Here is a 24,498-nt window from a genome sequence, read left to right as displayed (position 1 = left end):
GTCAAACGAGATGGAGTTGCGTTTTGTTATTGTCAATCAGATAAAGGTACAGTGGATGTCATTAATGATAACAGCATTGAATGATGTTTCAGATTTTGTATTTTGCACCTGCAATTATCTTTAAACTAACGCCATATCCATGCAGGTCAGTTCATTCTGAGAAACAGAAAGAACTGAGCTGTGAATGGGTTCATATATAAGAAGTCTGTAAAACATAACATCTGCATGTAGGTGTAGGTAGCTGTGTGTGTGCGTGACAAGTCAGGGGGATGGGTGGGGTGAAGAGCTACAGTAATCTGCTGGATTCATGCAGGCCTTTCCCCACCCTGCCCGGGGCTACGCCACTAATCACCAGGTCAAGAGGACTGACACTGGGAGATAGTCCAGCTCACAGGGGGACGCACTGGTGCCCATTGTGCTGATGTCACCGTACATGCCATATCAGTGAAGGAAGCTCATAAAATAGAATTACATGAGTGTGCATAGCTCCAAAAGTAAGTGAAATATCCCAAAAGAGAACTACTAACTAGGTTATTCACCTCAGTGTGCTTAATTATTTGGTTAAGTGTGAGGCTGTACATTTCAATAACAGGAAGGATTGATCTGAGTCAGTTGATATGAGGGGAAATGTGCAAAGATTTGGATATGAACAGCTCAAGTATATATATGTGGTGTGTGTGTGTGTGTGTGTGTGTGTGTGTGTGTGTGTGTGTGTGTGTGTGTGTGTGTGTGTGTTGTACATGTCAGGCAGTGACAAAAATACATGCAAAAAACAATGATTTTGTAAAAGAGAATCAAAGTATAAAACCTTATAAAAAGGCAAAACAGGATCACAAGTTATAAGATCAAAGTTTGCGATAAAAGACACAGAAAGTACCTGAAACTAGGACCATTTAGAACTTCCAAAAGTCATATAAAACATGTAAACTTTGAGATTTTTCTTTAAAATGTCACTGCATTGTGAAAGGAAACCTATTCCAAAGCTTTGGAGCAGCTACAACTATATATTCAAACACAATCAGATGTAATTATTATTACCATTATTTCCATTAACAACTTCCAAAAGCGAGCAAAAACATGTAAATCTTGAGATTTTTCTTGCAATTTTTTGTAGTTTATTGTTTACTGCTGTAAACGTGATCAGATGTAATGTCTCAATTGTGGATTCACTGAATAACGTATTTTTGTGTCATAACTTTAAACATGCTGATGAATTTCTGAATATATAAATAAGTATATAACTCCCTCATTACAATGCATCCCACCCCTTATTTGAAATAAAGTGAAATTACACTGCAGTAGTCTACAAAAGCTACCTTGAACTGTTTCGGTGGGCCAGAATTAGTTCTACCATGTCAGCAAAACACAGCAGGCTCAGGCACTTCAGCCAAGAGTTAACAACAGAGAGAGAAGCTATAGGCTTACAGGGAAAGGGGAACTAGAAAGTACAAGTTTTATTCTATCAAAGGTTTAAAAGGCCACGCGTGACTGTGTGCAGTCTAAATGCATACTAGCACAGTTCTTGCAGTGCAACAACTTCGAAAACAAAGCAGTACCTGCGACAGCAGAAGTTCACTGGGGTTGGAAAGTGGAAAAGTAACAAGCTAGCAAGTCAAGACCAATCCAATCGTGAGCCCTGTAGGCAGCAGCAGCTGTAATCCCTCCCCAGAGCAGAGAGAGAGCGCAGGGAGTCTGGGCTGCTAAATGCTCCAGCCTCAGAGGGACGATGGTGGAGGGCTGGTAAAGATGGCGGCACTCTCCGAGGATGGGAGGTATGGATTAGATTGTGGCCAACAGAGCGCAGACAGAGTCACCGTACTACACGTGAAATTGACCGAGACAGCGCTGAGAGCAATAGAGAGCTATCAAAACTGTATGGTGAGTGAAACGGTCCTTTTATTTCACTTAAAATCAGCCATTACTGTCGAGCTGACACGGCTCGTCTCTTGCTAGGAAGCCCAACTGCCACGCACAGCTAACGCTACAAAGTTAGCTAAGCTGTTGACAGAGCGACTTTCTGCTTGTTTTCTTTATTAGAGTAGCCTTGTGCCAGTAAGTTAACCAACCGTAGATGATAACTGAGGCTTTGGACTAATGTTATGAGCAGGTTTTACGAACTGACAAATGCGAATTAACCTAGAAAACCTGTTGGTTAAGTTAGACTCTCTGATTAGCCACTGTTAGCTTGGAGCTCACTTTGCTGTGCTGGCCAATCAAGTCCTTTTTTTCAAGCCAAACTAACGTTACTTACCAAATTAGGAAAGTGGTAATTTCATATCGGCGAAAACACCCGTCAACAGACAAGTTTTAATGGACTGAGGGTTTAATGTTTAAGCTTAGTTAACTTATATGAATTTTAATCCGACTAGGTTGTATTTATGTCAGAAGCGGGGTGGAAATATTTTCAGATAAATTACGGATAATCCGACTTCATTACAAGTTAGTGGCGTGTGAAGCGTGTTGCTGACTAGTCAGTTTACCATATGGTTTAAAGTTTTTAGCTAGCTGGAAAACCTAACATAACCTGGCAGGGATTTGAAGCTCCTATCCAAGATCACTCCTTTATAGCTCCCGAACTTAATTATAACATGTTGTAGTCAAACTTAACTTCCACACGAGCTCCGTTATGCACAAAATATATGAGCCAGTACTTCTAGGAAGCAAATATTTAATGTGTACTTGTTTACCAAATTAATTTTTTTTCTTTTTGTGCATACCTATTCACATCAAACTGCATGAGAAGACTAAACCAGCAGTTATCTTAGTTACCAGCAGTTATCTTCTAGCAAAATACACCCATATAGTTTTTAAAGATATTAAGATAAAAGTTCATGCAATCTGATATTTTGTGCAAAATGCATTATGTATATGTACTTTATGAGATCTTCTTCAGTAGACATACTGTATTTCACCTAAGAGCTTGACACCAGCGAGCTCTTTTGAAACAGAGTTTGCTATAGGACACTGCATACCTGTACAGATTAAATATAACTTGGTAATCTTAGACTGTGCAAATAGTGTAATCTTGTTGAGGTGAACACAGGTGATCTAATCTGGAGAAACCTGTGCAGTCTTTAGTTGCGGAAGCCTGACGCCAAGTTACCTGACCTTAACTGCCAACAACAACGCAGTTACATAACGCAGAGACTGGGCCTAGGTCTCCACTCTGGGGCCGATGGACTGTAGCTTAGCATGGGTGCTGCAGCGTTCAGAGGTCTCAGAGATTGCTTTTTATGGCACATAGTGTGTGCCTGTGTGTCTGCTCCACACTGCACACCTCTGTATGTAAAACCGTGTTTCACTTTCAGCCCGCGTAGATTGACCAAATGCCAAAATGTGGATATAAAGCAAAATCTTATGTGCTTATTTGCCAAGTTTTTGACAACTGCCGGACTGCGTTATCACTAAGTTGAAGGCATTCTTTTGTGACAGGCCATGCTACAACCTTATTGGATGTGGTAATGTTGGTCTGTTCACTGCACTGAACGACAGCCTGCCATCTCTTGCTGACTGAGCAGCCAAAACTGCCTGCTTTTTGTTTCTCTCTCCCCCTCTCAGTAATGTGTGTTGTAGCTGAACCAGTCATCGAACTATGGAAGCTGGCTATCTTTGTCTTTCTGTGGTGATGTGAAATGTGATCAGAACTGTGTGAGAGTGGGGGAGGGAATCTGTGGCTTGGAGTAGGTTAGCTTTAACAACCATGACACATTTCTTTCAGTCTGATTAAAAGTATACATTTTGTCCTTGAATGTCCACATGTCTGCCATGCATGCCCTATCAAACATATTATGTAGAAAAGCTGTTAATAAAATAAACATTCCACTCAAACCAATTGATGTAACATTTTAGAAGTCTTATGTCCAGCTGGTTCGTCTGTGTTCTAAAGCTGTGTGAAGATGCTGGCAGTCCTATCCTAACCTCGTGTATGCTGCTCCAGGGCAGCCACTGCATATTTGTGGCTGTCATCTCCATTTCAAGTAGCCACCAACGCAAGCCTACACAAAACAAAGACACTTTAGCATTATCCTGTTCAAATATCTGCTGCATTTGAGTGCTGTCCAAGTCTCTGTTTACGTTAAAGCAAATAATTTTACCTGCCATTTAAGAAGAAGACCTTGGTAAAACTGATTTTTGTAGTTTCTCTGTCGCTCCTCACGTGTGGTTTTGTGGTACTAGGCTGTTGTGACCCACGGTTGCTGCAACATGTGCCAGATAATCAGCCGGAGACAAAATGGGGAAAACAAACAAACTATTTTTAAACCAGTTGATAAAGTAATTTTTCAGATAAAAAAGCCAAATGTTCCCAGGCTCAGGTGTCTTAATTGTGAGAATTTGCTGCTTTTTGTTTTGAGTGATTGCTGTAAATTCAGCATGTTTCAGGTTTTCCACTGGTGGTCAGATAAAACTAGCAATCTGGCATTACTTTCATTACTTTCTAAAATCTTTAATGGCCATTTAGTACTATTTTCAAATATTTTGTAGACCACACAATCAGTTATGCTGTTTAACAAATTCACATTCGCACTGGAATGAGAAGGATTGTCTGGCTTTCTGCAGTACAGGTTTTTCAGTTTTTATCTTTTGCATAATGAATACAGTTATGTTTAAGTTATTCTTGCTCACACAGGCAGAGACATGTGCATGTGAGACATCAGCTATCTGTCAGCTGTAGTCTTACCACCATGTTTAAGTGCAACTTTTTACAAAATATGTTAGGCAAGTGTTTCAGCAGTCAGCATTTGTCTGTGCTAGTTCTAAGGTATGCTTATGTACCGTAATAGGACCGGCTCTGCAGTTTCTACAATCAGATGTTTGACTCTAGAAGTGTCTGTCAAATAGTTTAACGCATTTTGCAAGTTCTAGAGCATTTTTTGGTTGGTTTTTTTTTTAAATTTGTGTAGCTGCTCTTTTATCCAACCATCTGGTTTTACTCCCCAAATGATCCTTTATATGTCCATGCAGCTGATAAAGGGGTTAAACTGTGTTGTTTCCCTTCTTTTGCAGAATGTACCTTCTTTGCCACCAACAATACAATTTAAGGGACTCCAAGGGGTAAGTACATTTTTCCACTCAAGATATGAGCCAAATATGTGGTCACATACTATACTGTGAGCTCCTAATGTAGATTAAATACTTGTTTTGTTTAAAACCATTAGTGGCAACTTTAATTTTGCATTAGTTAATGACCCATTATGTTTTTGATGACACATGTTGACTTGTATTTATTATTCATGACCACCCAACACACATGTCTGGAAATCAGTAAAATCACTAGCCATCTTTCCCTACAAATGCCAAGCAAATTTGGGGCATATCTTGTGATATATTGCAATAAAAGTAAAAACTGATGGAAAACCAGCTTAAGCAATCGTGAAAACTTATTGTGAAATTGGGCTGCTTGTTTCCAGCTTTGCCGTTTTAGCGTGATACTTCAAAAAGTGCATAAAATCTTTAAGGAAGCACGGCTACTGATTGACTCATTCTGATGGGATTTAGGATAATAAGCTATTCAGGCACTGCTTAGTTTACACTTATCAGTGTCACCAACAGTGATCCATTATTGCATGATCACAAGTGCGTCATTTGCTTATATATTTAGTGTTGAGATGGTAGATTTCATGTTAAATAGGCATTGACTACATTAAGACAATAGGACCTTTGTATTGAATTTGTCAAACAGAGTTCCTGAAGAGACAGAAGTTGTTTATTATGCTTTTATTTTAAAATAGACTTTTTCCAGCATGTCCAGCAAATTATGTAGTGTGCTGTTTATTTTCAGAAAAATAATGATTTCAGTGTTTTCACATGCTCTGGCTCTTCTTTTCTTCCACCATATAGAACCAAGATATGTATGCTATTTTTTTTAGCAATCTAAATACTTGTTCTGTCTCATGCTAACCCTAATGCTGTGCTGTTCATATCAAATTCCATATCTTCATTGTAAAAAAATTGAATTGTGCTTTTTTTTGTATGTGAATTATTTTACAGCGCATTAAAATTCCCAAGACTGACTCCCCTTCAGAAACCTTCCATAGTTTTGATTTCTACCTGTCTAATGTGGGCAAGGACAATCCTCAGGGAAGCTTTGAGTGCATCCATCAGTATGTGTCGAGGTAATGGTAATCACTGGTCAGCTGAATCAACTGTTACTGTCTTACCACACTTTGCTGGAAGGTAATCCCCCTCTGCCTCACATTTCTCTGTCATACTCCCTCTTTGTCTCCAGCTCAGGGGCCTCACACCTGGCTTTGTTGGCAGCGGTACAGGACAAGGTCACAGTGTGCGCCACTAATGACTCCTACCAGGTGACCCGGGAACGTATGACCCAGGCTGTGGAGGATACACGTGAACGTGGGACCAAAGTCATCAAGCCTGGTGGTCAGTACAGAGGTAAGACCGTCACAGCAGTCCTGCTTATCTGCAACTGTCACAGCCAGATGGCAGGTTGGATCCCCACACACCACCACGGCTTTACATCCTATCAACACCTCTCTTTTCAAACTCTGCCTTTTTTGAGAGCCTGAATAGGTGAAAGCTGACTGCCTAGCTCTATTCAAAGCCATTATTGCACACTGACTAAGCCATTTTGCCGTCTCAGTTTTTTCCAGATTAGGAGTCTGACTGATAAGGGCAAAAAGCAGCAGATGAAGTTGTTCTGTTTTATTTCCCCACAGATTGACAAAATTATAAAGTCAAGTTGAAGTGCCATATTATAGATTTTGAGTTCTGCTTGTGGTAAACACTTAATTTTTGCATCAAATTAAGACTGACTTCATGTTTACTTCATGTGTCCTACGCCTGGTCAATATAATCTCATGTAGACCAGTTTTATTTCCACTACCACACCCAGTATAGTAATCTATGGTAATCTAATTTAGGCTTGTCTCATTCTCTACACTCACTTATATGTCTTATCCAACTTAGCACAAGTAGGGCAAAGGATGTCCAATAGAACAAACTAATGCTGTAACGTTCCAGTTACAAAACAAAAAGAGGCTCAAGACGTAAACTTATCACCAACAGCAGACACGGGTCAGGACCAGAAAGACAAGCTGAGACATATTGCTTAAGTGAAGGCTGAACAATGATTTTACCGTGCTCTTTTAGTGTCAGATGAAGGTAATATAGTAAAGCTCAAATAACATAAATTGGGGGAAAATGAGCATGGCGTTATGCTTACTTGATCCACAAAACTGAGAGAATACCCACATTAAGCTACATAAAGTAGGAGCTGATGTTTTTCTCTTTGTTTCAGTCCTATAGTCAGAATAAAAATAAAATATTCTTCCCCCAGAAGGGAGTTTCTACTAAATGATCACCACAATATCTAAATCTGAAAAAGCTTCCGTGATGTTTTAGGAACTAACTTTAGTTGCTGTTCCAGTACTCTGTCGATTTAATTAGACAGTACTGAAATTATTAAGTATGAATTATACACCAGCAGTGCAGAGTCTTTAGTGTGACTACTAGTTAAAATGCAGCAATTGTGAACAGACAGTTATGTAATTTCTTGCTGGTTTAGTTGTCTTGACAGCAACACAAATGAGGGCAACTATATCATGAACTGGTTACATTAAAACACGGTAGCGGTGACCACAGACAGCTGGAGGGCACTGAATAGAGGTGAAACAGACTGACAATGACGGTGTAACCAGCTGTGAAGGCTGCAGTCACAGACTGGGTGTTTGTAACAGCAAAGCAAAAGTCAGCTTTCTGTTGTCCTAAGCTTTTTCTGTAATTGTAGATTTTAAAGACCAATAAAACCAGTTATACACTAGTGTTGCAGTTAGCCTGTATTTATGCTCATTTTGTTGGACAATGTCCTGGCCATGAAAAATTTAATCCATTGAGTTGTTGATTTTAATTGTGATGCATTTTTCATCTTGCATTTTTGATGAATAAGGCAAAGAACAGACATAGTCAATATTAATGTTGTTTGAGTGTTTCAATGTGGAAAAGGGTCCCAACAAAACCACCTGGAAATGTGTTTGCGAATTATTTTCGTACAAAAACAGAATTTTACAATTTAATTACCATAATACAGATGTTGTCTAACTGAGTTAAAACTTCCTCAGTCCATTTTTTCTGGGCCCTGGGGATAGATTTGCATACACTGGCCCAGATAGAAACTGGGAAACGAGAGGAACTACTGAGAAAAGGGGTGGGTAAGGATCTTGCAGCATCTGGTTTGGAGTGAGCACCATAGTTACTAATGCAAAAGAGGCCTTTAGTTTCTAGTTTTTACAGGTGTTAATTTCAGGTCGTAGTCTGTAACTTATATTTTTATCCTTGTCTTTGTGTGTAGTCTTGGTGATTCAATGAATGGTACAGCCCATGCCATTATGAATGGTGTGGTATATGATGTTGGAAATTACATAGTTTTTTTTTTTTTTTTTTTTTTTTTGGAAGAAGTAAAGCTAAATAGCAAAAAACTTTTACCTGCCACACTGTCATTGGCCTGTTGCGCAAAGTGTGTGAGCTTTCATTGCTTCTAGTTTGCTTTTTAAGAAGAAGGGAGGAGGAGAGTTTTCTCTGCCTTTCTTTAACCTTAATCTCTTAAAGAGCTTTAGAATTTCATAATGGCCATGACGAGGTATAAGGGAAAGTGCAAGCTCCCTGGTTAAGCACATTGCTCAGCAATACAGAACAGTGTCTTGGATCTTAATCACCTCAACATTTCCCAGCCGTTTTTCAAACCGCTCTGAGTTAGTAAGACAACTGTAATTCAGTGTATAATGTGCTTTATTTGTGGCTTCCATTCTTAAGACAGAAACATAAGCAGTATGATAAAAGTAGGTCGTTTCTGCCTGTAATATGGAAATTGAGATATGAGGAACCACTCCTAATTATGCTTCTTGTGACCTTTAGATACAGTTCCCAAGCTTCAGGTGAAATTAGGGTTTATGTGACCGTTTTAACTTCCTCAGTTGATCAAATGTTCCTATACTTAATTGGAGCTCCTTTGTTTGTTTTACCTCATATAGTCTGCTCTTAAAGCTTTTTTTTAAGCAGGCATATTCACGGCCATATGTATCTTCTTTTTGAGGTTAGTGCCATAGAATTGATGGGTGCCAAATGACTACCCATATCCTTAGACTCCCTTTGTTATTGTTATGGATGAGTAGTAATTTATGCAGGTACAATGGAGATGCACTTTAATAAGTGGGTCAGTGATGATAAGCAGGAGAGGGTCTGCAATTATCTGTCTGAATGGCAGAATGATTTATGATGGTGAACCTGTATTCAGAGAAGCAGTGTAGCATTGTCTTTACCTTCTGTTTCTAGGAAAGAAAGTGCATATTCGTAAGCCTGCACTGTCAGCTCCAGAGGTGGCCCCAGAGCGCAAACGCTCCACACCCATCAACCCAGCCAACACTATTCGCAAGTGCCTTTCCAATAACCCCGTTTCCCAGCGGTCGTTTCGGGACCGAATTGTCCACCTGCTGGCGCTGAGGTCCTACAAGAAGTTGGAAGTGCTTGCTCGTTTGCAGCGGGATGGCATCAACCAGAAGGACCGAAACTCATTGGGGACCACCCTGCAACAGGTACTGCATGGCTTTCTTTTGTAGCTTTTTGTCCAAATACCAGAATGTCATTTTTGAATACTAACCGAGAAAATTAAAGGGACTCTGGGCACATATTCTGCTCTACAAAAATAATATATAACCTATAATCACTTTGTATATTGCAGAAGCTGATCTTTAGATATCTGACAAATTACCATAGGTCCTGTTCAAGTGTCTAATTTGATAGTAGACATCCCAAACCCTTATTCAGCAAGAGATTGAGGCATGCAGATCTGCCTAACAAATTCCATTTCTTTGTATAAATGCCTCATTCACAAGAAAGGCACCAATTAAGTGTTACAGTATTTGCATCCACAGACGTTTGGCCAGCACAGGAAATATGAAGTTTCTGTTCATGTTGGATAGTTTTAGTGCTGTAATAGTTACACTCTGAAACTCTTGTGTGTGTTTCAATGCAAAACAGGTGGCAAACTTGAATCCCAAAGACAATACATACTCACTGAAGGACTTTATATACCGTGATGTCCAGCGAGACTGGCCTGGCTACTCTGAGGATGAGAAGTGCCAGGTTGACCGGATCCTGACTCGGTACAGAAGCCGCCTATTAGTCCTTTTCAATCATTTTTTTATGCAGTTTTGCATTAATTTGATATTGCTAGTAGGAAATGCAGGGAGAGATAGGGCTCCAACACAGAGCAAAGATCCTCAGGGTGTAGTTGAATCATGGATATTACAGCTATGAGGTATGTGTTTTTCCCAAATGGCCTTCAGAAGTCCAGAATTGGACTGTTTAGTTATACTGAGCTTAAAGACCTACTTGAACACTGATAAAGCATATGTATCTTATATTAGGCAACTGTAGCTATGTATAAGTACTAGTATTTGTTTACAAAATCACCTTATTATTCAGTGAAAACATTTTTTTTAGTGTATTGCTGAACATACTGTCAGATAATGAATAGACAGTGGAATAGTGAGGTTTGCTGCAAGAGTAGTTTTACCAATTGATTAAATGTTACCATGTATTTTTTTTCTTATCCTTTGAACACCACCATACTTGGAGCACATCATAACTAACATTAATAGTCTTACAGGAGGGATGAGTTAAAAAAAAAAAGCTCATGTTGTAGTCAAATAGTTTTTGTCTTTGTTTTTTTACAGAATTTTTGTGCTTTCTTTCCTTCTGGCCTTGAAACAGTGGGGCAAAAAAATATGCAGAAATTTGGAGTTTTGGTGCAATTTCTAAGTGATAAGTTTAGACAAAAGGCTTGGAAGGTCTTTAATGCACTTCCCTTTTAGTAAAAGATTTTTGAAGCATGTTGTTTTTAAAGGAGCAGTGCATGTTTGACATAGGCATTTGCCAGCTTACAGTCTTTGCCCGTTGTTAATACGTCAGCTGGCAGCTGCTGTCCACCAAATGGAAAATTAAGATGGCAATGGACAAAATTACTTCTTGTGTGCATGAGCTGTAATGTTAAATACCAACACTTTGGAATTGTACACAGTTGCTTTGATAAAAGTATCTTATCTGCAGCAGGTCTTAATGTCATGATATTTAAATGCTAGCCCATAATATGCTCTTTCGAGACACTTACAGTAGCTCCCACTGACGCCACTCTTTCCTTCCCTAAACAGCAAATTAGGTCTTCCTGCCGAGACTATTTCAACAAGTAGTTCTCCCAAAGATGGTGTCCCCACATCCCCCCAGGTAGCACAAACACACACACACACACACATGCAATCTCAGTGGTTGCAATTTCTGGCTAAACTCTGGGTGTTTTCTTGCAGAAGCGCCAGCCAGACTTCGACTTCATCGATCCCTTGGCTCCCAAGAAAGCCCGCATCTCCCACCTCAGCAATCGAGGGCCAGTCTCATCTTCGTCCTCCTCTTCGTCTGACCGCCGCGAGGACGAGGGCAGCCCCAGTTCTAAGCGCTGGTCCCTACCCTCCAATGCCACCTCGGGCCCTCCCACCCATCTCCCCATCTCATCCCACCCCCCCGCGCCCTCTCACCAGCAGCCCAGCCCAGCCTCCAACTCCAATTCACCCAGCACCCCGGAGGGCTGCGGCACTCAGGACCTGCCTATGGACCAGAGTTCCTCCTGCAGAGACCCTTCACCCAGTCCCTTTTCCTCCGATAGGACCCTGCAGGACCGCTATCGACACCCTGTCCCCAGACCAGCCGCCTCCCCCAGTCCTACTCCTCCTCCTTGCACCTCACTCACAGTTACCTCTACTGTCATCACCAGCCCTCCCTTGTCCAGCAGTACCCATAAGAAGTTTAAAAAGAAATCCAAGAAGCACAAAGACAAGGATCGAGAGAGGGAGAAAGGGAAACGAACAGAAAGAGAGAGCATTATACCTCAGAGTGTAGCAGAACCGCCTGAGGAGAGTCGTAGAGCCAAAAAGCGGCGCAGTGCTGAGGAAGAACACAGAGAAGTTATCAACAAAAATTCTCACAAAGATCAAGGTGTGTTTCCATCTTGGTTATTCTCTGCATTGCTGAGCCAGATGTCTCTTAAATGACCGTAGCAGTTTCATGAATGAACTACTTGCAGTGGCCAAAGTGCTGTTAATAGTGTCAAACACATACAACATTAGTGGTTCTGTTCAGCATTTCAACCTTGTATAGCTAATTGAATTAATTAAGCAGCCTGTAAGGTTCTGGCAGCAACAGGCAACTGTTCTGTGCTAGTGGGACAAACACAATAAGCTCAGTTAATACTTGAACTAAAATTTGTAATGTCTGCATGTCACAGTAGGAAAAGCCCAGGGTTAAATGGTGAAATGAATTCCATTTAGCTGATCAGAGACCTAGTAGAGACTTTGTTCACAGCGGATATGCTGGGTGGAATTTATAGTATTAAAGATAAATTCATTACATTTAGATGAGCTAATTCTGGGGTTCTGGCTACAGAAACACCTCATGGAACTGACACATCTTTAACAAAATTTTGATTCACCCGAACTTTCCTCATTTTGAGCATGATAAAGCATGTAAAGACTGAGTTTAGGAGGGCTTCAGTCAGCACTTCAAAAATGTAATTTATAAAAAAGTGCAGGTCTTTTACATTACACTGGCTAACTTTCTTGACTTCATCCTCTCCACTGGCCTTCCTCTCTGTGAACAAACTCTGAATTGATGGAGAGGAGGAGGGGCTGATCAATGTCAGCCTTAATGTACAGCAAATTTTTACATCAATAATTACACTCAGCTGTTACAGTTGTTCGTTTTTGTCTTGCTCAGGTGAAATATAATGGGCAGCATATGGGTGTGTCAAGCATAGAGATTCATAGATGTATTTTTGCTCTGCTTGTTCAGTTGCTGGTTCTCTTTCCATTACTGGCTGTTTTTGTTACATGTTTGAATTACAAGAATTTTTGCAGACACATGGAAAACCTGAAATTAATTTTAAGTTTGCTGCTGTGTGTGTCTCTGTGAGCAGCCAGAGCAGAGAGAGGCACACAGACAAAACACAACTCTCAGAACCAGGTTTTTAATGATAGAATAGTCTGCAGTGCACTGCATAATTTTATTTCATTGTAGCTCATTTTGGCCACTCCTGCATTAAGAACCCTTATTGTTTTAATACAGAAATGTTTGCAAGGCATATTAGCCAGAAAAAAGTATGGATATAAAAGTATGTAAAATGTCCATGCAATGTTAGGGCCTGTTGTTTTGCTTTGGAGTCCTTCTGCCCCCTGCTGACCAAGGACTGATTAATGTAGCTTTAACATAAATAACAACGTCTTGTGACAGTGCTTCCGTAATCATCATTATATGTAACAGTCAAACCAGGTGACTTGGGTTTGCCTGATATTTATTTTCAAAAGCAATGCATATCTGGTTGTCTTTACGTTATCTACTTTAGGGTGTTGAAAGAAAACACTCTGTGTTGTTGTTAGCTGCCTCATGCATGTTTAATCCTATTGAGGTTTGAGTTTTGGGGTAAGCTAAGAGAAGATGTTAATGTTCTTCAAGTCAAACATGCTTTTAAAAGAAAAAATATATTGAACACATTAGAAATGCATAGAATAAAATTTCTTTATTTTTATTGCAAATTTGCAATCAGATTAGTTAATCGCTTAGTGCATAATAAATAAATACAAAGTTCATCAGACATGTTAGTCTTTATGTAATACAGGGCAAGTGAAAATGATGACAAAGCCAAATACATATGAATCCAACTGGTGTCCAACTTTTAGACCTTTCCTTATATAATTTATGTTGTGTATAAAAGTGTGACTGAGTCAGGCAGCATCGGCAGATCTTGTGACTTGCATGCTTTTTCTATCAAAGTTTCCAGACAGTTTATCTTTCGGACTTTGGTTTGTCCTCATACTGTTTCCGTGTTTATCTCAGTCCTGAACCTTACAGCCCATTCGGCTTCATACATTCTGATCCTTAATTGCACTAATACACTGGTATTTGCCCGAACATGTTGAAGTGCTTCCTTGTTGTCTGTATGGCTGTTGAATTTCACATTTTATGCTGCCATGTTTCCAGATCCTGCTGTGTTGATAGATTAGACAACATCTGCATTGATGTTTGATTGAGTTTTACTAAAAAAACAAAATGCAGTCTTCACTGTCATAGACTGGCAGCAGGATATTTAACTACACTGGCTAATGTAATAGAATATATTTACAAGAGGGAGAAATCATTCTAATGTCAACACTAACAAACAAGTTTGAAGATGGAGAAAAATAAATCAGTCATGCACTGTCCTTTTTTCATATTTAATAGAAAATCCAAATTTAGAAAATGGAAAAAAAAAAATCTAAGAAGCAATTCTTTTAGTGTCATTCTTTTATTAATACAAAACAAAAAGAGCTTGTTTTACGTGGTTTCAAATTTAAACGAGCAGGACTTAAACAGAAGTCATTTTGATATTGTGCGATTGTCTGATTTCTTGGACCTGAAACTTGTTGACTTGTTCATGTGTTGCACTTGATAACCTTGAAAAGTGATGGTGCCATCTGATAAGCTGAAGAATCTGATCTTGTGTGAACACATTTCATTTCTTGTAAACAATAAATGTCTGCAAGAAATAAAAAGTGTGATGCTGCCATGGATGCAGTGAGTTACAATATGGGTGACAGCATGAGTCTCACTGTTTGTTCTAATTTTTTTTAAAGTCTACTAATTCAACAAATTCTTTCAAAATTTAAAGTGAGACTCCTGCTGCTCCCACAATGTAACTCACTGTATCCATAGCAACATTATTCTTGCTGTTTATGTAGAAGTTAATGTTCATAAGTTAAGGTCCATATGTTCAGAGTTCAAAGTGCATATAAATACACAGTTGTTTTTGTGTGTTTGCTGAATTCATGAATGCATACAAAACGCAAATCGTCCAACATTAATTTTACACTGAGCGTTTTTTTATTTTTGTGTTATTACGATAGCTGCACATCTAAAGGTATTACTTGCAGAAGTTTTGACTAGATGTATTATGCATTATCAATGCAATGTTTCCAATCCTTTGCTTTGCTCTGTCTCCTCAGACTCTTCAGATAAAGAGAGACCTGTTCAGGCTACTGAATTGTCATCCAAAATTAAGATGCCTGACTATGTAGTGTAAGTATTCCTAGAAAGTGTCCCTCTGTGTTTCTCATTTCGCCATTTTTTTCCTTAAACATCAGTGATTAAACAGATGTTGATATTATTAAAAAGGAATGTTGAGAGCAAACTCAAGCAAATTAGTGAAAGCAAAAGAATTAGGACACATGAAACGCATCCATAAACACAGATTTGTTTCATCTGTCCTTTCTAGTATTCTTCCATTGCTGTACTATGACTGTTCTGTACTTTCCACATCATTGGTAATGAGTTCAGGGAGCATGTTATCTTTGGCACATCTGATAAAGAGAGCCTTAACAGATGTTAAGCTTCCCACGTGTCTTAAAATGTTGTGACCTTTTAGAACGGTGCACTGAAAATGAGTAAAGTTCTGAAAAACAAACAAATAAACGAGCAAATTCTGGCTTTAGTCTTGCATGTACCAATAATATTTTTCTGAAATAATAATTTTGTGTTTAACCACTTTCAAAGGAATCATTCAATGAAATTTCCCTCTGTGTTAATAGGAAGTACACACCGTTGGTGTCCAATGATCAGCGACAAAGCTACAAAGATGATTTCAATGCAGAGTATGATGAGTACCGCCTGCTGCACGCTCGTGTAGAGAACATCACTCGTCGCTTCACCCAGCTGGATACTCGGTGTCGGAAGCTGGTTCCTGGCACCAAAGAATACCAGGTCACGTTGAAACACTTTGCTTACCTGCTCAGTTAAACTCCATTTTCTTCTTTAAAGCTACCTATGTATGGTCGTAGTCCAACATTTTTGATGTCTTTGACATCTTCACAAAGCAAATTCTATCATTGGCACGAACTTTCAGTTAAGATCATTGTGTTTGCGGCAGATAACAGCTGTTAAAGGACTTTTAAAAGATTAAGCCAGTTATCTTATTTAGTCTGTGCACATGTGATCTGATGATTTTCTGCATTTCTTGTATGTAAATGACAATAGTACATCCAGAAATTAAGCTCTACCATTTTTTAATATGAACTTTCATTATTGTCAGTCCAGTTGGTTGTTACAGAATGTAATAATATTGTAAAGGCTTGAGACCATTTAGAACTGCCTGTTAGTACTCTGCTGTCATACTGTGGTGCCACACAGAAGGCAGGACTGCTGGAAGTACTTGCTTATAATCAAGAAAAATTTATAGTGTTGTCAACCTTCGGCATCTGTTCCTCAATCCACTGAGATCTGCCACCAGCAGGCAACGCAAATTAGTTAAGAAATAATTTCCTTCTGTGAAATTCTGTGCTTATTTTCACCACGTTGCTTCATGGAGTTTTCATTCACTCTAATGCATTCATTATAAATAGCTTGGCAGTTTGCATTAGGTTAGTGATGGCAGAGTATGTTATTTGTGATAAAAATGAAAGATGTACATTTTATTTAAGCAAGTATTTTCATGATTTTTACAGAAGGTGCAAGAAGAAGTCTTGAAAGAGTACAAAAAGATGAAACAAGTAAGTAGTTGCACATTCATAGTTTTGTATTTATATCTATATATGTCTGTACCTCTATCTTTGTGGATCCCCTCACTACAACTTCACCTAGTTGTAATTTGAACTATAAAGTTGAGTCTTAGCCCTTTGATAGTGTGCCAGATAAATAAGGATTCTCCAGAACGTCCTCATTCCAAATATCTGAACGCCAAATTGGTCCTTCCAAAGACAGATATAGAAATGCACACAACTGTATTCACCGAGAGAGAAGGCAGTACAGGGGTAAGGAGAAGTTTAGGAGCCCTGGTCCAAATGACACATTTCCTAATTAAAGTCAACAGAAATTTATAGCAGACACTAAACGGTCATTAAAAATGGGTCTGTCTTTAAATGTTAGTGCAGTCTTACTTTTATTTTAATGAACCTAAATAGAAAACAAGCACACAGCTGTGCCATGTGCAAAAGTTTGTGCCGCTTGTAAAAGCGCAGGACCTAATTGAATCTTTAGGATTTTTAAGGAACTTTATTGGGAATTGCCGTCAATTTGAAGCTTGATAAATTCTCAAATTCTCCACACCTTGTGGAAACATTTAGTAATACTAGACTCCTTTTAAACTACTGATCCAGCATCTAAGATGAAGCTAAATGATGCATGTAAAACAGAAGAACGTTCCCAAAACATATTAAAGCACTTTAAACTTGAAGGTACCGCTGGGCTGACACTGTGCCATTATGTAATGACAGCAGAGGGGGACTCTGGAAGTCACAAAAGGAAGCTAATAAAACTTTCAGATAAGACTTCACATCTGGGCAAAGAGGCAGAGAACATCCTCCAGCTGTGAAGGAGCTGCAGTAAATGTTGGCAGACACAGGAGTGGTGGCGCACCATCTAACTGTTTCACTGAAGCATAGACAGGTTCTTTATGTAGAGTCATAAGAAGACAACCCTATCTGCCACCTCATCGCTGAAGTCAGTGTCTGAAAGATGCAAAGCAACATCTGGATATGGCAACGTCATTGTGGGAAAAAGTGCTCTGTAGACGTGAGATTAAACTCAAGCTCTGTGCCAGAATCACCAGAAGTGTGTTTGTAGTACTAATGAGCATTTGATGAAAAACGCTTTGCCAAGAGTTCAGCGCGGGAGTAGAAGTATTCCGTTTTGACAGTAAAGTTTGCACAGATGGAGGGATGAATGAATTCCACTAATCATCAGCATATTCTGCATGTGAAACTGAGAAGAGGCTGGTTTCTACAACAGGACAGTGACTCAAAGCTAAGTTCAAACTCTGCCGTGAAAACTGAAACTCTAGGTTATAAACGCTGCACAGTCTGGCAGCCTAAAATTTCTCAGAATTTTAAGTGATGTGGAATGAAAAGCTCATACCACAGTTACCTTTTAAGAAATTTTTGCACATCATTATCAGTCTCTCTTTTCTTTTTTGCCGCAGAGGTTACATTTCTGCATTTTCTTCAAAAATAGCAGAAAATAGATTTGCATAGGGCTGCCCAAACCTGAGCATTGCAGGAATGATATGATTCAGGTGGAAATGACATCTGTAGTCTGACGTTATGGATGTTTGTTTGTTTTTTTTACAGCACAGCCCCAGCTACCATGAGGAGAAACTGCGCTGCGAGTACCTGCACAACAAGTTGGCCCACATCAAACGGCTAATAGCTGATTTTGACCAGCGTAGAGCCCAGGCTTGGTGCTGAGGGCACAGCACATCTTCACTGCTCAGCATTGAGAATGGAGTGTCAAACCAGGAGGGGGTGTCCAACCGGCTCTTATTTATTAACACCCTCACCACCACATCTTCCTTCTTTTCCGACCTTTTTGTTTCTCCTATCATCCTTCATTCCTTCCTTCTTTTCTGATCTTTGATTCCACAGGCTTCATTGTTGCCTGCCACTTTGAAAATCTCCCTTTGACTTTTACTCCCATCCTTTTTGCTTTCTCACTATTTTTATTTCTTAATTAGCTCCTGTGGAATTTGATACCACTGGACTAGTGGAAGGGGTTGCCTGCATGTGTGAAGGGTTTGCGGATAAACTTCAACTCTTCTAACCTTTGAAGGACTTTCTCTTCAAACAAATAAGTATTTTTGAGCATCAGAGAAGATATTAACATGTATTTAAGTAAAAACAAAAAAGACAAAAAGAGGGAGATCTATTTATTTTAAGACTCGTAGTGCAAAAACCAGAGTCAGCAGATGATATATTGTTTAATTTTTTTCTTGAAAACAATGCAAAAAAATGTACCGCGGGCCTTATGTGTTTTGACTTTGTGAAGCCATTTTGCACGCAAGATTCATATGTTATCTCATCTGGTGAAGAGATCTCCCCTGCCTCGTTTCCTCTCTTTTCAGACAAAACTGTACTGGATAGTCTTGCTTCAACGATTAAGTTTGAAGCTGAAGAGGAAGGAAATGAGGCAAGGAGGAGAAATCATTTGAGCTGATTGAGAAAACAACAGTATGTGTGCATGTTGTAAAGACCACATGGGGTGGTAAGGTTGGGGTAACTGAAGGAGTATGATCCTCTGTCAGTAGGGGGCAGTATTCCCTGCACCAAACGTTCACGGTGCATTATGGGTGCCTTAAGGTGTTTACATTCGGAAATGTCGAGTTGGGCCGACCTGAATGGCCCAAAGGCTACACAAAGGAACTACAACTGCCTGGAAACAGGTGTGTGTCAGTGTGCGAGTGATTGTGTGTGTGTCGGAGCACGTCGGTGTGGAGGAAGGAAGGGATGTGAAGTCTGGAAGGAGTGTTACAAAAAATGTGTGTGTATGCGTTCGTATGGTTGTGCGTTACGTGGTGTGACTTGTGAACGAAAAAATTGAAACGTGGAGAAAGAAGTGAGAATAATGAAAAACAAACAAAAAAAAGCTGCTATAGTGTTTAACCAGCCAGAGCACTCAGGATCAACCTGGCTGGAGTAAAAGTAACTGATCCTAATTGAAGAGATACAGAAGATCTTTATTTTCCAGAATGCTTCCTCTCTTGACCCTACAAAGGACTGCGCCCACCTCTTGAGCTTTGTCCAGTCTTTCTGTTTTTAAAATGGAGCAAAAACTTGTCATCCTCCAGAAATATCACCTGTATTATGGCGTCAAACATATTGATTCTCAGTTTGAGTTCCAGAGAACAGGAAGATTTCGGAGTAGCATTTTTTTTTCAACATTGATATAGATTTAGTTTCATGGATGGATGAATGGCTTCTATGAAATTCTTTATTTCAATAAGGGAAAAATTGTTTACAAACTTGTGTTAGAATGTTTGCCAAAAATTAAATGCCTTTGTGGTACTGCTTCCATGGAGTAAACAATTCTGATTGGGGCTGAATTTGAGGAGACATAAATACTGGAAGATGTGTCTCATCTACTGAACAATAAGTAAAGCCTCCTTAAGTTTGGGGATCTGAAGAGGAACTTGGTGTTAACTGCACTTTGGCAGTGGTCAGCCCCGTCTCAGGAGTCCTATTGAAAATATTGTGTGGACAAGTAAGTCTTGTTTAAAAGAAAAAAAAGAAATGTGGCACAATTTTGTTATCCCCAAAACAGACATTAAAGCAATTTTTGTCCTGTTCTTTTTTCTTATATCTGGATTATGGCATTCCATCAAATAGTCAGTCTCTGCAGTAGACTGGCTGTTTTGGTTGGCTGTCAGTCAATTTAATATAATTAAAAACTTGGCTTTGTTGTTTCTCAAGTTGTTTTGGACAGAAAATCAGCACTTGTATATTGAAGGTGTCACAACAGTAGATAAATGTCCACAGATCTGAGACTTACAGGGTCGGTGTTCTGGTTAATTTTTCCTGTTTTATGTTGAAATGGTCATTTCCCTGATTTCAGAGTTGCAAAAGGCCACTTCTACAAATTAACGTTGAACAGAGCTTTACATGAAGCCTTGACGGTGTAGCCTCTCACCAGTGTCGTCCTCTCAGACTTCCAAATATTTCTGTCCTTATCGGCGAGATTTTGTTTAGGTCGGAGCAATACGGATTATTAATCTGTGACTCGGTGTGGCGGGAGGAGGGAGAGAAGGGGCTTGATTAAGAGTCTTAATGAGGAAGCTATTAGTGCTCCAGCAGTACAAGAAACTACAGAAAATCAAATGAATTTTGAGTGAAATCTGATCCTGCCCACCTGAAAATGTACAAGACATTTCAATAAAAATAAACTTAGTTTTACCTGGAACATGACTGGTTGTCATCTCTTATGTGTCTTCTATGGTTTCCCCTTCTGGTGATTAGAAAAATGACAAACTATAATATGGTTAAAGTTGATTAAAGTGTGTGTTTAAGGCTTTAAGCTTTATAGCAGATGATGTCCAAGCTCTCTCATAAAAAAGGACACATTGTCAACACGAGTTATCAGTATGAGGGTAATGACCTCTAGAATTGTCCTGAAAAGGAATCAGATATTGAGTATTTTACAAATCATGTTAAATTCTCAAGCATCTAAAAATGCTTCCATTCTGGAGGTGTGATTTAATATAATGTCCTTCAAAATGTCCATCTGTCCCACGTAATGATGTTCAGATCACTGGTCCACAGTTTACCGGTCAATGTAGACATATTCACATTCATAATAAATATAGTTCTTCATTAATACAAGTTTGCTTCCATGGTGCAGAATGTCACATTTGTCAAATATTAGATTGTTGATTTAATTTGCTACTGAAGCATTGCGTCTACCATATTTTTGTTAATTTTTTTTCGTTAATTGCTTGGGAATGTAACTAAAATGTGCAAGCCAAATCTGAACACAAAGAATAGGAGGCCTGTTCTAATTTTGTTTCCCCTGTTTCACTGAAAAATTCATGTGATCCCAGGAGACTCTCATATGCCTGGAAGCCTTCCCTGCACCAGAAAGTGTGACCAGACAGCTGTGTGCATAATATGCCTCCAGGTTTCATGCTTGCCATAGTAGCTGAAAAAGAACTGGTCAGACTGGTTTAAATGGGGGACTAAAGTCTTCCTGGATTTGGCTGTGTGTTGTTAGGGCTGAACCAAGCCCAGTGCAACCTGCAAAGCCTGTCTGCTCTACAAAGAAGTTAGGAGATTAAATATCAGTTTCTGTGTGTTTAATACTGAGATGACTGCATCTAAAATCCCAAACATATAACATCCCATTTTATTCATATTTCACACTAAAGAGAATGGCCGACTGCATGGGTAAGGTTTGTTAGTATAACTGAACTCACTGGAAACCAACACCCATTGCCAACATTTTTCATTTTTAGTCACTTTTGGGACATTATTTTGGTTCACTGTTGCGTGTCGTTGAATCCAGACACTCAGATTGTAGAATATTACTGACTAAACTCCCTACTCTGATCTTGCACTAATCTTGACTCTTGTGCTCCTACCTGCTATGGAGATGACAAAACTGAGGTAGAAAGAGCAAACACATTGTAAGTTCATAGTAGGCCTTTGTTTTATTTAAACTTCTTTACATTTCCTTGTTGCTGGGACCAAACCTGAGCTTCAGCAGTCTACAAACCTCACCCATCTTAATCAGTGCTGGTTTATGAACCTGACAAAGTTCCAGTGGGTCACTCAATGTCAACTGGCTGTGTTCATTCGATTATTCACGGACTTATTGGAGAAACTGTTACATTAAAGTACAATATCAGAGAAAGTTTGTCCTGCTTTATCTAATCCAGCATTTTTTTTTTTTTTTTTCATTTTATGCACGCAGAAGTGCAAGGAAGGGTCACACGCATCTTGGGGAGATGCTGAGATTTGTGGATCTCATGAGCTGGCATATGTAGAAAATATAACAGTGTCCTTATACCAGAGCTCACAGTTTCAACCACTAATGTCACATCCTGATGTGCATACAGTTTATATAAATGCAGACCTCTGTGGAAATAATAACTCTGCTGTGGATGCAGTGGGAATGGAAGCCCCAGGGTGAGGGAAGTCAAACATCCATCCATCCATCCATCCATCCATCCTCTATACACCGCTTTATCCTCACTAGGGTCGCCGGGGGTGTTGGAGCCTATCCCAGCTGACTTGAGCGAAGGCAGGAGACACCCTATGCAGGTCACCAGTCTATCACAGAGACAAACAATCACACACATTCACACCTACGGGCAATTTAAATTCACCAATTAACCTCAGCATATTTTTGGACTGTGGGAGGAAGCCAGAGTGCCCAGAGAAAACCCACGCATGCACAGGGAGAACATGCAAACTCCATGCAGAAAGATCCAGGATTCAGTCCGGGACTCGAATCAGGGATCTTCTTGCTGCAAGGCGAAAGTGCTATCCACTGCTTCACTGTGCAGCCCGAAGTCAAACATGTCAGGGTCAAACAGTTTTCACCCCTCGAGCTTCTGTACAAGTTCATTCAGCCGTGCCAGTTATTGTGTGCCCTGGCAGTTTTATCAAATGCATGTGTTGAACAATTATTTGCCCTTATTTTATATTTTCTCTCTTAGCTTTTATGTGTCCAAGAGAAAACTGACGCCTAGAGAATGATTTTCAGGTGTGAGGTAGGACCTTTCAAATATGAGAAGCACCATGGCGCAACATGGCAGATACACACTCAGAGCTGGAAGTGTTAACAGGAAGTGAAGTTTAGTTTGAGTTTTTCCTCTTAGTTCATTAAATACCTTCTGCATCAGACAGCAGTAGGCTCCATATGAGCATCTCCAAAGCAATACAGCACAGTGGTAACTATATTGATTACTTTAATTCATTAATTGTAAATTATGCCAGCTAGTTTGCTGTGTGGTTCTCCATGGAGATCACAGAGAACCAAAGAACACAGTTCGCGACCTTTTGTTGATGTCACAGACCTTGAAAGTGCTGACAGGGGCTGAAGTTTAGTTTGTTGCTTCCAGTTGCTTATACGAGTCTTTCCTCTCGGTGTAATAAATACCTGTAGCATCAGACAGCAGCAGGATCCAAATGAATTTCTTCAAAGAGTGAGCTGCAGGTATTTACATTCATGGAACAACAACAGTAGCTTGATTACTGATCATTACCATCATTAAATTATCCCTAACATGGAGATAGGAGTGATGACTCAGACAGGTGAATTATCACACACAGAATCTCAGTTTACAAGCTGCAAGTAAATCATTCCTTACATAGTGGCCATTCTCAGACTGAGTCCTGAGTGCCACCACAGCTGTCAGATGTTCCACTGGATTAAATTAGTGATTAAATTAGTGGTTCAATTATCATCACACAGAATTTTCTGTGATTAGTAAATGATAAAAAAATTTGGCTATTGGTGTGTGTTGGACAGTTAAACAGATAAGCTGCTATTACATTAGCTTTAGTCTTTAGTTTATTTATCAGGTGTGTGTATATCATCTATCTATCTATCTATCTATCTATCTATCTATCTATCTATCTATCTATCTATCTATCTATCTATCTATCTATCTATCTATCTATCTATCTATCTATCTATCCAGTTTATTTTTTCAACTCTATTTCAAATATCATTTTTTCTTTTTTACCAGTTCAATGGGGAGTTTTTGCAATAAAATTTCATCCAAATGTGCACCAGCTAGTGTATGTTCTGTTTGACAACAGAAGTGGCTATTCTATTCTATTCTATTCTATTCTATTCTATTCTATTCTATTTATACATTAATATATATTATGTGAATGTTAAAAATTGCATCTCGATCACTGTAGTGTGCATAGCTGACTGAAGCTGTGAGGAATATTAACATAAATGTGATCTATGATAGAATTTTGTCACTTTAACAAACTAATGAACCCAGCAATGTTACAAGTCCCATGTTTGAAAAGCACTTATATTTGTGCTTGGTATTATTATAATAATGATGCTGTGACCACTGTGTGCACAGTATTTTTGGATTTTTATACTGTATCTATACCTTTTAATTTTCTTTTGTCGTTGTTTTTTTCCAGTACCATCTGTTCTTTTCTTGCACCCTAACTTGGTTTTTCT

The 24,498-nt window shown here is 39.2% G+C and overlaps 1 protein-coding gene across 1 annotated transcript; it reads left to right on the top strand.

Annotated features, from left to right (window-relative positions):
• Positions 1-1,591: 1,591 nt before the first annotated feature.
• On the top strand, positions 1,592-20,751 carry ell2 (elongation factor for RNA polymerase II 2). The gene is made up of 12 exons (XM_022200843.2): positions 1,592-1,878; positions 5,005-5,052; positions 5,989-6,113; positions 6,227-6,390; positions 9,286-9,545; positions 9,991-10,115; positions 11,163-11,235; positions 11,316-11,997; positions 15,036-15,108; positions 15,618-15,789; positions 16,530-16,574; positions 18,150-20,751. The coding sequence occupies exons 1-12, from the start codon at positions 1,705-1,707 to the stop codon at positions 18,264-18,266; spliced, it is 2,058 nt and encodes a 685-aa protein (XP_022056535.2). The 5' UTR covers positions 1,592-1,704; the 3' UTR covers positions 18,267-20,751.
• Positions 20,752-24,498: the final 3,747 nt, after the last annotated feature.

This window comes from Acanthochromis polyacanthus, chromosome 5 (genome assembly GCF_021347895.1).
Source record: "Acanthochromis polyacanthus isolate Apoly-LR-REF ecotype Palm Island chromosome 5, KAUST_Apoly_ChrSc, whole genome shotgun sequence".
Lineage (NCBI taxonomy): Eukaryota > Metazoa > Chordata > Actinopteri > Pomacentridae > Acanthochromis > Acanthochromis polyacanthus.
Note: the sequence above shows the minus strand (reverse complement) of the source record. Positions and strands in the feature narration are given on the sequence as shown.